The sequence below is a fragment of the Thermobia domestica genome, chromosome 11 (genome assembly GCF_964235325.1).
Source record: "Thermobia domestica chromosome 11, izTheDome1.hap1.1, whole genome shotgun sequence".
NCBI classification, from domain to species: Eukaryota; Metazoa; Arthropoda; class Insecta; order Zygentoma; family Lepismatidae; genus Thermobia; species Thermobia domestica.
In genome coordinates, this window is record NC_137464.1 from 54,125,596 (window position 1) to 54,145,243 (window position 19,648).

At 35.2% G+C, this 19,648-nt stretch overlaps 1 protein-coding gene across 1 annotated transcript in view; it reads right to left on the bottom strand.

The window, feature by feature from the left end:
• side-VII (sidestep VII transmembrane protein) overlaps positions 1-19,648 on the bottom strand; it is a gene marked incomplete in the record, with an annotated part of 1,416,899 nt that overhangs the window by 426,088 nt on the left and 971,163 nt on the right. Inside the window, 1 exon segment of the mRNA XM_081730413.1 lies at positions 19,029-19,235. Within this exon segment, the coding sequence (XP_081586539.1) occupies positions 19,029-19,235 (207 nt within the window).

The window sequence follows — 19,648 nt, forward strand, 5'->3', positions numbered from 1 at the left end:
ATGGATGGATTTAATTCGCTTATAATTTACATAAAAAATGCTCATATTGAAATCAAATAAAGTGCAAACGGTAGCGAAAGGATTAAATGTTTACCTGTAATCTGCACCAGCTCAGTTCATTCACCGCCACACCTCCAACTGGGCGCCATTTACGTCCACACATTCGCGTGGGCGGCGCTGGAATCCACTCACAGCGTTCCGCCGTGTTTGATCCGAAATGCCAGCCACAGACACACTGATTTTGTCCTTTAAGTTCTCCAAACCACTTGGCCTCTTTCCATAAACTTCCGTTTTCACATGACCCCAAAGCCAGAAGTCGCAGGGGGTAAGGTCGGGTGATCTTGGCGGCCAAGCGGTCGGGCCACTGCGGCCAATCCATCGGTTAGGGAATTTCTCGTCAAGGAACTGTCTCACCTTGATTGCATAGTGAGGGGGTGCCCCGTCCTGTTGGAACACGATGTCGTTCTGGATTTCACGTGCCTCCAGTTCCGGAATGTGGTATTTTTGCAACATATCCAGGTACGAATCTCCATTCACGGTCTCCTCTTCAAAAAAAAAAAAAAAAAAAAAAAGGTCCAATCAGATGATCATAGGACAAAGTGCACCAAACGTTCACTTTAGGGCTATCTCTCTCATGTGTCTCAAATTTCTTTGGGTTTTCCGTGCCCCAAAGGCGACAGTTGTGTCGGTTAACCTTCCCGGAGATATGGAAGGTTGCCTCATCTGAGAACATGATGGCTGAAAGGAGAACGTCGCCATGTTCCAACTGCTTGAGCATGGCGTCACAGAAGTTGAACCGGATGTCCAAATCTTCATCATGCAGATCCTGGACTATCTTGATTTTGTAATCTTTGGACTTGATCGTCTTCTTTGCTATCTTAAACACGGTTATCTGTGGAATTCCGAGTTCCATGTACCGTCTAGGAATCGACTTCTGTGGGCTGTTGATGATGCTTTCCCTTACCCTGCTCACTGTTGCAGGCGATGTTGGCGGCCTCCCACTTCTAGGATGGTCCAGGACGCTTCCTGTCTCCAAGAACTTAGCATGCCACTTTCGGATTGCACTCTCAGTCGGTGCCGGCTTTTTGAACTCTTTGGTGAACTTTCGACACACCAGAATTGGTGATTTTAGCTCTGCGTACCACAGAACACATTGCGCTTTCTCTTTCACCGACGCCATCTTTGATACGGTAAAAAAAATAGTCTTCTCAGAGGAGTTTTTCATTTATTTATTTCTTTAAAAAACACACACACCAATACAGCTTACAACTTACTTTTAACAGTCAACATTGAAACAACAATGAAAACAACAATGGATGGAATTTGGTAAGAAACTGACCCTTGCACTCCCTCTCCCTCTCTCAACGTGTTCAGAGTTGCCGCTTATCTAACAGTTTTGCCAACTAAAAATTTAATCCTTCCGCTACCGTTTGCACTTTATTTGATCTCATTATGAGCATTTTTATGAAAATTATAAGCAAATTAAATCCGTCCAGACTTTATGAAAACCCTGTATATATATAAAAAGGATTTTGTGTGTCATTATCTGAAAAAAATCAACAACATATACATTCGGCTGATTAACAGTTTATTTTTACTACATATGCAATACACAAATAATTAATTTCTTCCAGGAGAATGGAAAGAATCAATCATTATTGCCAACAAACGTCATAATACATACTCCGCAGCAGAAACATTTCTATGTGCTAACTTTCGTCGAGCTGACTTTCGGGAGTTTTCATTCTAATGGAGTGGTAGAAGCGTCCCCAATTTCGTGGCTATCTAGAAATATTGACCTTATGCAACTCGATTTTTTCGTTTTTTGAAGGCATGTAAAAAGTTATGTGTAAAACTCCAGTCCGTGAACTGTGCGGTCACATTCGTGCTGTAATCAACAATGTTACACCGGAAATACTGATAAGCACGTGACGATGGATAGAATACTAGTTCAACGTCTATCGCACAACAAATTGTTCACATACTGAAATCTATTGTTTATGTAAAAACATTTTGAGTTATTTTATTTATAGAATTAAAGTTTATAGAAATGTATTAATTAGATGGGAAGTTATGATTTTTTTTTACAGCTTGTTAATGCGGGACACCCTGTATTCGGACAATATTTTAATTAAACGTAAATTAATATTTAAGAGTAAATTATAGTTTTAGGCTATATCCCATAAACCATGCCATGTACTGCATCTTTCTAGCATCATACAAATGGATTCAAAGAGAGTATATATTAGTATTAGTTTCTACTCTGCAGATGGCATGACTCTCGAACAACGTTAAACTTTATGTAACGAAGGATTTTTTTTCTTCATTTGTTAGAAAAGTAAGCTTAAACTGTTACACTCACAACTATTGCTTTGCTCAGTGGAATAAGATTGCGTTGTTTGTCTCATCTTCCGCTATTTTTTTCGTTAAACGCTAACAATATTGTACAACACAAGTGAATTATGAAATTTTGAAATTACCTTAAGAAATGTAAGAAGATAAATTATTAAAATAAAATGAAATGAAATCTTTCAGTTTATTGTCCCACGTTTATACCGTTTAGGCTAAGGAAGATGGATGTAAAAGCAAATCAGTAATGATGGAAGAATTGTTGCAATTTGAATATGCGAGGAAATGGGAATACATGAGAAAACCCACACACGCGATGTTGTCCACTACAAACTTACTTGGCCGGGTATCGAAACAGACACCGCCATGAATCACAGGTAAGCTTTCTGCCAATGAACTACCTTATAAAGATCTGCACGGCCCGTGAATTTATAACGCGAGGCCCGAAATATGTTTTAGTATTTAGAATGTGAGTCCGAAAAATGTTTTAGCATTTAGGACGGAGCAGGGCCCGTAATCGTGTTATAAGCAAATAAGCCCGCAATAAGCCCGAATTACAGAAACTTAATAGTTAACAGAAAATTGAACTTTTATTTACAGCAAATAGAGGTTTAATTTTGAAGTTGTGCTTTAAAAGTTCTCCAGAAAAAAAAAACTGTGCCATAAATACTGGTGTATATTTATATAGTTAGACTCTCAAAAGCCCGAGAAATATACTTTTATATTTAAAAAGGTCCGAAATTATATATAGTTTGTAGGCCCGAACCCGTGCAGACCTCTATACCGTACCCCAGAAAATAACTTGTTGTTTCAGTACATTATAATCGTAATGTTAGCTGTTGATTAATTTTATAAGCCCAAAATCGAAATTATCGTATGTTTAATGTAGCATTTGAAATAAATACATTTCAAACTAATTTAAGTTATTGAAATGACTTTATTTATTCCTACATTCTGTGAAATATTCATTGAAATTGTGTTTAAAAGAATAATCACAAATATCAACGTAATTGTCAGGTTAAAGTCTCTAAAATATTCTGAGGTTAAGTATACCTAGGTATATTGTAACAGTATCCTTATTGGAAATTATAGATATTGAAACAAATTCCTTCGTATTTCACTACATTCGCGGAAATTGTGTATAGCTGCGCAAGACAAGCAATTGTCTATCCACTTGATCTTCTGGTCTTACTGAATTTACTAGACATTGGGGACGATTTATAATAATTCGTTTTTAGATGTTATGCCTTCTCAAAGTGAGACGCGCTACGTCAGTGAAAGGGTATAAAGGGTTTTGTGAGAGAAAAAAAAAGATTGTTTGCACACCACTAGAAAATTCTTACTCTCATAAGTGAAACTAAATACGAAATCAAAACCATTTTCCGAGCTGAACTTCCTAACGTTAGTGTTATAGATGTTTGTTCATTAGTTTGTCGAATTCCCAGTCGTAAATGTTAACCACTGCATTCTGCATTATTTAGTGCATTTGACAATTCAATCCCTTCTATTGATCGAGTCTATATACTTAATGAATATGTTAATCAGTTACTATCAACCAGTATCTTTCTTTCTTTCTTTCCTCTCTTTCAACATGCAGACTGTACTTTAGACTAGAGTGGCTCTGAGAGCTTAGTTTAAAGAAGAAGTTTCGTTTCCTTTATTCTAGTATAAAAACGGTTTCCTTTCAGTTCAAACTCTTGCCTTTGTGTATGCAACCGCATAAATTATTATTGAGCGATAGGACACTCTATAGAAACTAGAAATAAAAGCGCTATTTACCCAGAAATGAATATCGAAGTGAAATAAGAAAGGATTTACGCAATCTGTTTGATCAATATATATTACAATGTGATCATTGTTTGGTTCATATGACCAAGTTATGATCATTAGAACCAAACAACATAATTTCGTTTCACAATGTGAAACCATGATAGACTTCCGACCTACTTGTGTATGATTTCGATATTGAAACCGAAAATGAGAAATGTTTTTGGATGGATAATTACCTTTCCTTTAGCTTCTGCAATGCGTAAATACAAGTGTCTTAGCAAAGAATGAGATAATACACACATCAATTAAATAATTTGTCTCACTAGAATTTTAGAACAGTTGTCTATGAGGCAACACGATAATTCTCGTGACAAAATATCAGACGAGATATATTCTTTTCTAACAGAAACAAATACTTTCTTTTCCGAGACGTCGATTTCATGTCATATTTTTTTAACAAGACAACTGACGTCACCAATCTTACAATTAATTTCTCATTTCGTTTACAAATATTATCCCCATTCTGCAGACGACATAAAAAATAGGGACAGAATTTGATAAATTTAATTTACAGGAGAATGGAAAGGGGGTTATGCATTTCGTAACTTTAACAAGTCGATATTTTGTGCAAAGCTTCTTTACATATCCTAAACTATGGGAGAACCAAGTTTCGAAAATCGTTACTCCAAAGGGTAAATAAAGTCTTTTCTCAATAATGTTATAAATTTATTTTGAGTACACGATATTTGTGTATTGCCAAGTTTGGCTGTGGATACGTGATCAAAAGTATCCGGACACCCCCCAAAACATACGCTTTTCATATTAGGCGCATTGTGCTGCCACCTACTGTCAGATACTCATTGTCAGCAACCTCAGTGGTCATTAGACATCGCGAGAAAGCCAAATAGGGCGCTCCGCGGAATTCACGGACTTCGAACATGGTCAGGTGATTGAGTGTCACTTGTGTCAGAAGTCTGTACGCGAGATTTCTACACTCCTAAACATCCCTAGGTCCACTGCGTCTGATGCGATAGTGAAGTGGAAACGTCAAGGCACACGCACAGCACAAAAACCTAAGGCCGACCTCGTCTGTTGACTGACAGTGACCGCCGACAGTTGAAAAGGGTCGTAAAGTGCAATACGCAGACATCTATCCAGACTATCTAATAGGAATTTCAAACTGCATCAGGATCCATTCCAAGTACTATAACGGTTAGGGGTGAGGTGAGAAAACTTGGATTTCATGGTCGAGCGCCTGCTCATAAGTCAAACATCACGCAGGTAAATACCAAACGACGCCTCGCTTGGTGTAAGGAGCGTAAACATTGGACGATTGAACAGTGGAAAAACGTTGTGTGGAGTGACGAATCACGGTACACAATGTGGCGATCCGATAGCAGGGTGTGGGTATGGCAAATGCCCAGTGAACGTCATATATCAGCGTGTGTAGTCCCAACAGTAAAATACGGAGATGGTGCTGTTATGATGTGGTCCTGTTTTTCTTGGAAAGGGGTTGCACCCCTTGTTTGTTTTGCGTGGAACTCTCACAGCGCAGGCCTACATGGATGGTTTAAACACTTTTTGCTTCCCACTGTAGAAGAACCATTCGGGGATGGCGATTGCATCTTTCAACACGATCGAGTACCTGTTCATGCTGCATGCCTGTTGCGGAGTTGTTACACGACTATAACATCCCTGTAATGGACTGGCCTACACAGAGTCTTGATTTGAATCCTATAAAACACCTTTGGGATGTTTTGGAACGTCGACTTCGTGCCAAGCCTCTCCGACCTACATTGATACCTCTCCTCAGTTCAGCACTCAGTGAAGAATGGGCTACCATTCCCCAAGAAACTTTCCAGCACCTGATTAAAAGTATGCCTGCAAGAGTGGAATGTCATCAAGGGTAAGGGTGGTCCAACACCATATTGAATTTCAGCAGTACCGTTGGAGGGCGCCATGGAATTGTAAGTCATTTTCAGCCAGGTATCCGGATACTTTTGATCACATAGTGTATGTCATACAAGAAATCGATTTTCCTAAATTTCAAAACTAGTAAAAGACACGTGACTGTCGGAAAATTAAGTTTGATTAATAATTTTGTGTAACATTTCCCAAGAAATGGAAAGACTCATTCTATTTTGGGACATAGAAACTAAATTAACATTCTCTTAATTTTGCATCATTCGCTTGTGAGTATTTCTGTAAAAGTTTTCAGGGTGATGAAAATTGACTAAGTTTTGCCTAATGTATTGCCTATAATGATTTTATCTAGAAATACAGATGCAACGAAAAGGAACGTAAACTTTCTGATTACATATCATCCAAATATGTCTTGTAGTCCCTCAGAATCATTTGTGCTCAGTAATTTTAATGCGTAATATAATAATAATAATACAGTTAGATTATTATTATAGTAAGTAACAATAAGTTATTGCAAGAACTCTAAGTCATGGTAGGTAATTGTAGTACTAAGTATTACAAGAGAACTAAGATAAATTGTGATACTATTAATATTAGGCATTACTAGAGTACTCATATCATTGGTAGTGGTATTAAATATTTCATAAATACATTAAGTATTTCAAAAACACTAATACAACTAGTAACAGTGTAGTAATGTTACGTATTACAAGACAAATAAAACCATTGGTGGCAGAATCAAGTATTACAAGAGCACTTATATTTGTTAGGGTACTATTAAGCATTACAAAGAGCACCAACATAATTTATTCTAGTATTAATTTTTAGAGGCACTAACATCGGTGGTAGTTTGTAGTGGCAGTATATATAATATATGGTAAATGATTAAAAATATTTCTATTATACAAGATACCTCATAAAAACTTAATTTTGATATAACACTTAGTTATTTTGTAACATGTTATATACCGATTGCATCCGAGAGACTCAGGTAGTTCTTCTTCAAGCATTGATTTGCTACTACCATAAACTATACGTAAGTAAATAATACGAGAACATATACTGAATTTCCATTAATACATTTTGCGTTGTTAGCATTCCGTTCGAGACCTTCCTTCCTACTATTTCTCATGCCTGTTACAAGCAGGAGCAGGTTCTTAGAGCTTCTCTTTTTGCAAGTTACGTACCCAATCGCAAAAAGACCTCAAAATCATTATATCTTTAGCTACATTAATTAACTTTGACTTGATGAAAATCCTACGCAGGAAATGGAAGTAATCAACATGCAAACTGAAACACACACATTTGTTCGAGGTTTAAATAGCATGAATCAAGTATTTCAACTTGAGAGGTGGCTTGAGAGACTGAAATTGCGAACGAATTCTAAATAGTGCAATAGATAAACTTGCTTGTTGATCATGAATACATTTTATTGCACATATTTTAAGAAAAAACGCCATCAAGTTTCATTTTAACAAGTAAGGAAACATCTCTGAATTCAAAAGGAATAAACTTTTTATGAGTTCCTCAAAGTAAGAGACTATTGCACAAGTAATTTTTAAAGTAAATCATTAACAAAATTTACAATATTCTACGAGTAATTTACCGTATGACTCTTGAACAATTTCAAAGAGATAAGCATTTATTTCTATATTCAATTTAATAAAAGTATTTTTTGATCGAAGTAAAGTAATATTAAACTATTACTCAAAGATTGTAACTTTAATAATGCAATCAAATCAATTGGAAATCTTATAGTTCTTCTAGGCAACAACATTTTGCATAATTCTAAAGAAGTAACTTAATTCCGCTGAATTACGAGCTTTTTACTTAACACCATATCAAAATAAGAAGCTTTGTGTTATGACATCTTGCATCATTCCTTAGAAGTAAGGAAATAGTTTGTCATTTAAATTAAGCAAAGAAAATTAACTTTTCAATATGCCATCAAAATGTGTGAACTTTGAGTTGTCATAGAAGCAACATAATATTCCATGTTACTATCAGAGTAAGAAAAAGGTGCACTATTTAATCGAAGTAAATTGGACATCGCACAACTCAAACAATATAATGTTAATCAATTCACGTAGCAGAAAAAATAATTGTTCCATTTTTAATGATTTATCAAAAAATTCAATAACTAGAATACATATCAGACAATGATGATATTTTAACTGCATTTATATTAGTTTTAGAATAATTGTACTGCGTGATTCTTATAAAGCGTTTATTCGAATTGATGAAATGGATAATCAGAAATCTGGTACGCTGAAGGATCATGATCAAGAAACGCATTGTGAAAGACCCAAAAAGGTCGATCCTAAAGTAGTTACTAAACACTGTCATTGTTGAGATGATTAATTTCCATGAACCATGTATTGTTAAAAATAACGAGATACAAACAATTGTATACTGTTACAGGAGTAAGTACTAAGTCTTAAAACAAGAATCTCTTTTCAACTGTATTGGTAAAAAGGTTTTTAACTTGCTGAGGGAATGAAGAACTTCAAAAGGCTTTTTGCACTATGTTTTAATTTGATCAGACTAAGTTAAATATTTGTTGAATATGACGCCAAAATTTTTTGCAGAAGAAGAGAGCCGTCTAAAGTTATATTGGCAACAAGCGAAGCATCTATTAACGTAGCCCTACGTTTTGAAGCAAATAAATTGACTTTGATTTGACTGGATTTATATTCAAACATTTATCTGCTGACCATTAACCAAATTAATCTTCTAACATCCTTGTTATATGTGTGTCTATTTGCCTTTGTGAAAAAGACATATACAATTTAACATCGTCCGCATATATGCGATATAGTATTTTAAAGATTATGGCAGGTCATTAATATAAGGTCAGAAAAGAAGAGGCCCTAAAACACTACCTTAAGGAACCCCACAAAGGAGGTTTCGCTGACGAGAAACAACTACCACATACTGTTTCAAGAATTAATTTTGTGAAAAATGAATAAAAAAGTGTATTTAAAGTTATAGAATCTATAAACGCATGTATATAGTTAATAGTAAAGCTACTATAACGATATATACTGCATAATATGTATTTCCATTTTGAAAAACAAACCTTACATTTGTTAATTATAAATATTGATTTGCGGAATAGGATAACTTAGCAGCAGAGTGATCATCTCTAGTACGATAAGTCGTTTACTCGATGGAAGGCCATATGAGTTTTTCCTGAACAATATTGTGTCCGTGTGTTTTCGTGAGGCCTCCCTATTTGTTTTCTCTCTCCCGTTCCATTAACTCATTTATAAGCATTGATATTGTTAATCATTTGTATACTTTGCCTAAAGAGCGTGTTCCTGTTATGTTAAAGCTAGATTCCGTTTCATGTTTAGTAATTGCTAATTTTCTTGCATTCAATCCTTTTTCATTTAATGTGGATTCCAAGTTGATTGAGTTCAAATAACGAAAGAAATGTGCAAAATGCATAATTTATAATAATTTAGTGTGTTTGCAATAATTTAGTTCGTAATGAACATGTCCTGATATAAGTAAACATTGAAGAAACAGTCAATTTTGTGAAAAGGTCACAACGCAAAAGTAACCAATTCTGTCTTAAATATTTCATTTATTTTCAAGTCAAAGTAAACATCTCACTTTAGGGATTAATGTCACAAGTCATTTCAAGGGTAGTAGAATACCATGTAATGTGCCATATATGGAAGCAATTTTTTATGAGAGCTCTACATGACAGCTCGATTATAGTGTATATATTTACAACTAAGAAGAGGACATTATTCACTTCCACTCTGTAATTGATCTGACTTTAATGTCTCTGAATTGATCACGTCATATCGTGCCTCTAAATCATTGCACGCATATTCTGTTTAGCATTGACAAGTAGTGGTGTTTACAGTTATGTAACAATAATACATTCCTTTAAATAATACATATGTAGTGGACATCTTATGCAAATCATTTTATAACTCTGTTGTTTTCTTGAGAATTTTCATTGATTGTGTACTAGGTATATGCAGTTCGGGGTTGTATATTTACGCAATCGTTAGGAACAATGATGGGTTAGTTACTTAGCCTTAACGCTTGGGATGTGAGGTCGCTAGTTCAATGCCCTGTGAATAAACATCGTGTCCGTGAATTTTCTCGGAATTTTTCATTTCATCCCACTCCTATCATTCCACCCTTTTATTCATCATCGTAATCATAGTCTCCCTTAGCTTTGGTTCATATTCATATGAAATAGGACTGGAAATCTCATTTCTTTCAATATGTTATTGTTATTTTTAGTCATTGAATTATGTACATAATTATTATTTCTCTGCTTTTTTTGGGGGGAGGGGGTAATTCAATGTAATAAGAGTGTCAATCATCGAACTTCACTCATTTCTCGTTTCAAAGTGTAGTTAAATAAGTTTCCTGTTTTTAACGAATATGGTTTCTTAAGACCCGTTCATACAAGGTTGAAGGGAACAAGACCGAGAAAGTTCGGGAGCTGATTCTACAACTAAAAGCAAGGAAGAAAAGTTCAAATAAACATAGGTTCAACGAGAGGGATTTTTCAAGCATCAGCCGTGTAACGTTTCGCCGTTCGTTTCATTTAGTAAGCACAAAATGACAGAAAATGGATTTAAATTTGAAAGAAACTACAAATTTAAGACCTTGTAGAATGACTACACGTCTATCCGTTCGTCAGTCATCAAGTTCAATTTTCTTCTTTCATGTAGATTTAGTGTCTCACAAATAGTTTAATACCTGCCTTATTTGTATAAAAAGTTTGGAAGTATTGTAAACCTATTGCTCTGGATTTCGGTGTTGGTATTCAGAGAATATCGTTTTTAAGATATCCAAAAATATTTTTTTTTATTTTTGTATTGATAACTTTTTTATATTCAATATTTAAAGAACTAATTCCATTTCCTCTTTTATGTTTCTGTTATAGGATCCACCATTTTACATTATTTAGATTATTATCGGTTAACAATATCAGAGATTTTTTCCTTGATTTCAGTTTCTCCAAAGGTCTTCAAAGTTACCTTCTCAGAAGCTGGAATTAACTAAACAATTTTATTGCACATAGAAATGCAACGTCACTGAATCAAATAAAGGCACTATTAAAAAAAAAAAAACATAAACGTAACAAATGACTTATTATTTGATTTTTCTTAAACCAACTTAAAATTTGGTAGCTTTCTTAAATCCAAGACTGATAATAGAAATTTACTGGAATCATCAACAAAGTGATTGATGATGGCTATTTTTAAAAGTTAATATAGTATACAGTATTCATATATCAATGATGCCTAATTTGCTAGTTTGAACTAACATCATATATAGGGTTGCCAACTGTCCGATATTTTACCGGACAATTCAGTTCCTTGATCTTCTTGTCCGATGCCCGGTAGACCACAAAAATGGACGTTAAATGTCCAGTAACATTTCCTCTCACTAGTCCTATTCTCTGTTCTATTCAGATTATTTTGGAGTGACGAAAGCAATCGTTTGTCGAAGAACATGGTTAAAGCAGAGCTTATAATTCGCTTTGATATCGACCTGTCATGCACGGAATTTGCTGAAGAGTTGAAGGCAGGAAAATTTAATGAACTGATCAGAACTGCTGAAGGTCAACAAAAGTACATTTTGAAAAGTGCAGCTAGCACTGCTTCATCTTCAGTTACATCTTTCAATTAAATAATGCATTTAGATCCAGTAAAAGTGTGTAGGGCATTATGAGACATTATCAGCCTCAGTGAAACTTGTAAGACTTATTTTTCAAGTATATTTTGTGCATGCCAGAATTATATTGCCAATTACAATTGCACTTCTGTTTTAAATACGATATATTATTGATGGTACACTACACAAAATTATATATGCAGACTCAACCAAAACTAGAATAAGTAAGTTTAATACATGCTTCAAATGTAACTAACGTTATTAAATTTGAATTCCGAATCACTCAACTTTATGAGTAGTAACCATTGTCAGGTTGTTCAAATCTTTGACTAGCGATGATGTCACAATCTTAAGAGTATACGTACTCTAGGAGGATGTTCGGTATTTCCATTTTCACAAGTTGGCTACACTAATCATATATAAAAGAAAGATATAATTGCTATATAGCAAATTGAAGGGACTGATGCTGTTCATGAATTTACGCTCAGGGCGTTGAAAATAAATACAGCTTTTTGAAGCTGTTTGAAGCATATTTCTCAGCATGTAATGATACAACTTTAATTTTACTAATGTGACTTCCAGTAAGATCCGTTCTCACCACAAGTTTTCCCACAAAGTACTGAACATTTATTTTCCACATATGTGGGACAGCAAACTATTTAAGCACGAACGATTTGTGTCTAAAAGGAAATCCAGTGTACTATATGAATAAATAATTCAGTTTGTACTATGATTATTACACGTAAATTAACAAATATGAATTATACAGTGCGTTCCACGAATAACACTAAGGCCAGTGTCGAGAAGAAACCAAAGCAGATAGAAATATGAAACCTTTTGTAACCTTCAAGGACATAAAATACAACATTATGCTAATATGGAGAATCCCCCATGAGGTGCGCTCAAGGGGGTTACGGGTGGTAACTACAAGATTTTAAATAGCAGCCCCCACCTTCTGGTATCTTGTTTGAAAGATAATCAAGTGTAGAGTCCAATTTTGGAAACTACATGTCGCTAGCGTATCCCTATCCTACATGGCGGCCATGGTAAAGTACGGTCGAAGTACGTTCCAAGCATAACACTACGGCCCGTCTCCTCAAGAAACCAAGGCAGATAGAAACATGAAACTTTGGCAACCTTCAAGGGAGATAAAAGGCAACATTATGTTGATAAGGAGGATCCCCAGGAAAAGGGCCTAAGGGAGTTACGGGGGGTAACTACGAAATTTTAATTAGCAACCCCCATCGCGTGGTACCTCTTTTGAAAGGTAATCACATGAAGAGACCAGTTTGGAAACTACATGTCACTAGCCTGTCTATCCAAAATGGCGGGTATCCGTAAAGTAGGGTAGAAGTACGTTCCACGCATAACACTAAGACCCGTCTCCTGAAGAAACCAAGCCAGATAGAGTCATGAAATCTTTTGTAACCTTGAAGGGACACAAAAGACAACATTATGCTGATAAGGAAAATACCCCATAAGGGGGGATTACGGGTTACGAGGGGTAACTACAAGTACTTCGACCGTACTTACGGATGGCCGCCATGATGGATTGAGACACGATAGTTTCCAGAACTATTGTCAAATTTCATTAGCTTTCAAACGAGGTACTAAACGATGGGGGTTTCTTTGTAAAATTTTATAGCTATCCCCCGTAACTTCATTAAGTCCCCATCTTGGGGAATTCTCCTTATCACCATAATGTTGTCTTTTATGTCCTTTGAAGGATACGAAAGATTTCATATTTCTATATGTCTTGTTTTTTTCAGGAGTGGGCCTTAGTGTTATGAGTGGAACGTACTTCGACCGTATTTTACTGACGGCGCCATGTTGGATAGGAACATGGTAGCGACACGTAGTTTCCACAATTAGTTTCTACACGTGATTACCTTTCAAGCGAGATACCACAAGGTGTGGGTTACTATTTAAAATTTTGTTGTTACCCCTCCTGACCCCCCTGCGAGCACCTCATGGGGGTTCTACATATCAGCATATTGTTGCCTTTTATGTTCCTTGAAGGTTACAAAAGCTTTCATGTTCCTATCTGCCTTGGTTTCTTCAGGAGACAGGCCTTATTGTTATTCGTGGAATGCACTGTATATTTAACCCTACACAAATTTATTCTTGCAGAGATTCTGAAACTAAGATTTAGTTAGATGAATCGTCAGCAATTTACTTTTTTTAAGTAATTTAGCTAATTACTGATTTGATGTAGATAATTTGACTTGCCTTTTTACTTGTTTAATCCTATTTTGAAACATGGATAGTTTGACTTAAATATTAAATAGTCTGGATTCTGCCAGAACTTGAAACATAACCAACCATTATCAAACATTGCGCATTTTATCCTACAAAACAATATGTTTCATTGTTTTCAAATCCAGTTTTAAATCTGGATCAAGTTATACTAGGTTTTCCCTGGATTTGGCATTCGATATTTTAAAGTTTTCTGTCTTTTAGGGTAGAGGAAAAAGATGGTACACGACGAATTTGGACTTTTTTCACCTTTTATTATGCAAGTTTTTTGAAATATAAAATATTACGACTAAACAAGTGCCTCTAACTACTTTGGAGGTGTGTTGGCGAAGTTTAAAGGAGTCCAATCACAATGCATCTTAGGGTGCATTCAATAAGTGTTTTTCAATGACTGGGTGTTTTACAGAGGGGAGTTGGAACTGTCCCTCTTCAAGGAGAGGAGTTGAAATCCCCCTCTGGAGGGGAGTGCGTCTTAAAAAATTAATAACTAAATCCTTCTTTATAACCAAGCATCTTTTAAAGTAAAATAGGCTCAATAACTAAACATTTTAAAGCGTACAAAAAGCTAACTTCTGATAACCAAGTGTTTTAAAAAATTGATAATTTAATTAACCGGGCAAAATTAATATTTTTTGATTGTATCTAATTTCATTTTAAACAGAAATGTTGCTAACATCTTGTCTTTACGTCACTTACGGAATGTTGGCAATGGTAAATAACGTTTTCTTCGTGGCTGTTCTCTAAAATATGTTTACTTCAAATACATGGTGTAAAAACGCACGACCATATCCAATATGGCGTAAAAATACATGGAACCTTACAATATTTACTATGATGTCTCTGAGAAAACGTTAGAGAGAATTCAGTTTCCCTTTATATTCTAACAATGAGAAAGGGTTTTCTCAATTCTTCTCTAGGCAATGCGATTGCTTATGGTAGATCACTCACCTCTAGCATCTAGGGTCCTTGGCTTGATTCCAGTTCCCGTTAAATGAACTGTATTTTGTACAAACACTGTATACGTGAATTTTTACTTCGTTCTTTCGTTTCCTCTCAGTTTCATCTTTTCACCATTATCACCCATCTCATTACCACCGTTTGTGTTAGCCTCGGTTAATAATCGTGGAACATAAAATTACAAACATATATATTTAGTAAATACATAAAACCATATCATGAATTAAAATTCATGTCAAGGGAAAAAGTCGGTAGTGATCTGTGCAATGTACCTACTTTTTCTGTCTTTACAAATTCAAGCTTCTGCGGAATATGGGTCCATCACAACAAGAACTAAATTTTTAAAAGAGCTGTATCACACTTATTTATGCATACAGAGTTGTTTAGAATCTATTATACACTGAAATCTATACTTCCTGTTTGTATCATTGTAATAGAAAATTACAGTCACATTCGAGGAATAAGGATGATCTATTTTCCTGTCAATCAGACTTGAATTCAAAGGAAGGAACACAAATTCTAACGAGTGTTTGTAACCGGATTGAAACATGCAGTTTCTCTGGCGATAAGTTTTAACGTTCTTTACATGAATGAGTAAATTTATTCTCTGTGAATCACAAACGCAATACAAGACAGAAAAGAAACAATTCATTTTTACGAATATCTAGAATATTTTTGTATTTATTCAAACGGTAGTAACTTCAAATAATCTTTGATTACAGGAAATCTCAATGTTTCACAAACTCAGAAAAATGTACCAAATTAATAATTCCTTTTATACTCGAAATCGTTTCGAAATACAAATAATATGGTTTCAAAGTTTGCTTTTACTTCTATACTCTTTATCTCAAGAAATATTTTCCTTTATTACAATTTAAAGGTTATCACTGTAGCGCAATGTTAGAGATCTCACACCTGACGCAAAAGATCATTGGTTATTCTCCAAATATTTTGAGTTTTTGGTGGATAAGATAATGATCCTAGATTTTTTGGTTGGCAGATTAGTTGATCTTAATTACCAACTTCTGCATGTTGGTCCAAATTTGATCTAAACCAGAAAATTACAAATTACGCAGTGTTGTTTAAGTTTATAATATTTTTATATGTGTTAGCCTCAAAACGGAACTTTTCTTATGTATTATTAATAAGTGCTGTCAAATGGTACCAGCTGTGCAACGTTCTAGTAGAGTGAATCTAAGAATGACGCGTTGCTGCTAACACAAACTTATTTCTTCAAATTATTTTACTTTAGAAATATATTGCAAGTGCCAAAACTAAAAATATGTCATGAAAGACGAACACATCTAGTGTCTGAGTGACATAAAATATTTGACAATATATGTGTAACTCGATGCTACCAACAAAGGAAATATTTGATCCCTATGTAGCCACTCATGCTTGAGTAGATCAGTACTTAAAGCAGTTTGTACATGCACTTCCATTCAACAATGGCATTTTAAGACGTATTTTTCGTTTTAAAACTAATGTATAAACATTACAAAGGGCATCTTCAGTAAGTTCCTGCCTTGTTGACTCGCGAGTGCCATGGTCGATATGGGTATGGAGAGAACCGGTAGACTCTGTACGTCACGAAGACGTTAGTTTCGATGTCACAAAGTAGGTGTGTTTGAACAGGAGTCGAAAACCCGATCGACGGTCCCCCCAGTGTAGTTACTTCTCGGGTCACCGTGCGCCACTGGAGAAAATTCTTGTAGAAATCTTTTGGGTTTGTCCTTATCTCCTGACTCTCCTGCGTAATTCTATGCTGCATATTGCCCATGAAACCAACCTCATTATCCAGTAGAATCCTCAAAAGAAGTGACGAGAACCGACCCAGAAGCAACGATTATTTACTTGTGGGGGCGCCTATGTCCGGTGACCGACGGGCTCCTCGGGATTGTGGGTGGAGAACGTTCATACACGTTTGTTTTCGAATATACAGACTCCGATGTCACATTTGAATTTGTTCCAGTGCGAGAGCTCAAAACGGCCAGACACTGGTAATCGCTCCCGTCTATTTTGACCCATGCGTCAGCTGAGCTTGTTTGGCTCCAGTTGCAACCCATTCTTGAGCACAGTTGTCTTATGCAGTAGGCCCGTAGCTGGGAGTGTGTGATGGTGGAGGCACAGTTCAATTCGTTCCCAGACACACATACATACACAAACCAAGCTCAAGAAATGCATAGGGGGGAATAGCGGAAAGCGATCAGTAGTGGCTAGCAATTCACCTTGTGCTTGTGAATTAAGAAGCAATACTTAAGGAATGTTGAATTTACCTTATACTATTCAGTAGACTGATTATAATATTTATAGCATATATCATACCAATAAATAATATAAATTCAATGGTATAATAGGCACTCATATCGATAGAAAATTGCAACAATGCGAGAGTAGTAACTTTACCTCACGCCCAACATAAAATATGTGTGAAAACAACACACAACGTCTTCCGAAGTACATTCATCATTGATATTACATTATGATTGTAAATGATTATCCATTTATTTATTAAAAAATAGAAAGAAAACAAAACTAGTCGCTTTACATAGGCAAACAAAAATCTTGCATGTTGAAACTTGTCAACAGCTAAATATCCTTCTAAAATCTTGAGTTTGGTATGTAAAAACTGAATCCTACGCATCTACTGCTTTAAGATTATTGAATTCTAGAACACCAGAGTTATTTTTGATTGGTTTATCCATCCCCAGTACTTCAGTTGTTTTCATTCTTTCCAATCATCTCCCTTTCCCTATCCTTTCTGTCCATTTTCCTGTAACCCTCATTCCTTCGTTGCTTCCCAAACCCGTCCAACCGCATTGCAAGTAATTCATTTCGCTGCCAAAGAGGGCAAACTACAATGGGTCACAACTTGAACATTTAATTAGATTAGAAACTTGTCTATTACGCCTAATTTTCTCGTGGTAAAATTTAATTATCCAACGGGACGAAGGAAAGAGGTGGAGTCAAGGGAGAAGCAGGACTGACAGACCGTCTGTGGGATAGACAGTCTGAAAAATCAATGTTACGCTTTTCAAACAAACACGACGAATAAATCTCTTCTCTTGAAGCAATAGCATCTGCTATATTCTAACTGCAGCACTAGTGACCTATGATTGTTTATTCTATTTTCCTAATGGTTAACTGCTTAAGTAACTGTTAAACTGTTTCCAAATTTGTGTGTACGTAACAGATTCAGCAATATAAAAACAGTAGTTTGCGAAACTAATCTCATATTTTCAGACCACTGTTTATCTATAATCTTATATTTGATAAATGGTGGACCACTAATCTAATAAACGAAGGTATATTAAATTTGTGTTGGAAGTATTGTTTCGTTCGAATGAAAGTCAATCGGTCACCATGTATGGTACCAGGATAGTGATCAAAACTATAAATAGCAGTTGCGAAATTTTAGTTTCACATTCAATTACAATTGACTGTCCCAAAACAATAATACATTACATCACATGGATATTCTAATTGCTACGCTGATGCGTCCAGTATAAATTGGTAGTTACGGTATTTGAAGTTCATGCATAAGATTACTAACTTTTCGTCAGCTTCTTTTTGCAATTCAGTTATTATTGCTAAAAGTGTATGAGATACTAACCAAATGAAAAGTATTTATTTATAACGAAAAACATATTGATAACACCAGTTGCCATTGGTGTTATCAATTGGAACGTGTACAAAATTAGTATGAAATTATTTAGAATCCCATGAGTTTATATAGTTGCATATTTTTTCAGAAAACTTCAATATATTTAAATTGGAAAGACGAAATTGTATTGAAATAAGAAATAGCAATAACAATAATTATTATTTTAAATTTATTGTTTTGAAACTACTCAGTTTTAGTACATTACTCGTAAATCAAGCTTTTCCCAGTTGAATCCATTTTAACTTAACCACATTACATGGTCTTGAATAAATGTGCATTTACCTTCGCATGAAGTATTCTCATTCACTGAAACGCTAGATTCAAACCATCATTGAAAGCTATTCTATATACCTATTATAACATCCACGTCGTACCAGCGTATATATTCTCATAGAAAATAATGCAAATGTGATTTTATGTATTATTGGATGAACACGTATAGAGAACGTCTACTTACAATTCATGTCAACCTGGACGGTGGCTTGAAGTGGAAGAGTCTTATTGTTGTTGGACGCGAGACAAGTCAGTTCGGTGTTCAAATCAACGCGCCTCAAGTGTGGAATAATTATCTCGTTTTCTACGCGAGGAGGATCTGACAGTACTCTCGAGATACTGTCCACAGGTTCTCCATTGCGAGTCCACCAAACCATCGGAGTGGGTCGTCCTGGAAAGAGAAGAAAAAGAAATTGTTCAACGGTTAAGCAACTTGGCATATATTTACATAACTAAACTATTCTTTCAACTCATAAATGAATTTATTCGGATAGATCACTCGAGTAAGACATCAATCTTGATAGAAATGAAGTGAGACAAAGTTGTATATATAGTGGACATTATTTATCATTACCATATTTTCATTGTTAGAAGAAGGAACATTGATCTGGATAGGGTAAAGGAAAAAATCATATAAGCAGCGTTTCAGGAATGAACGCTACACTTTAGATCTAACAAAAATACTGTTTTCTTCAATTACTTATTAAGGTCTGTTTTGAGAAATTCTTTCCAAGTATCTATGAGTATTTAAACTTGTGTGACTGCATGGATGGATATATATTTTTCTATGGAACAAGGGGAATA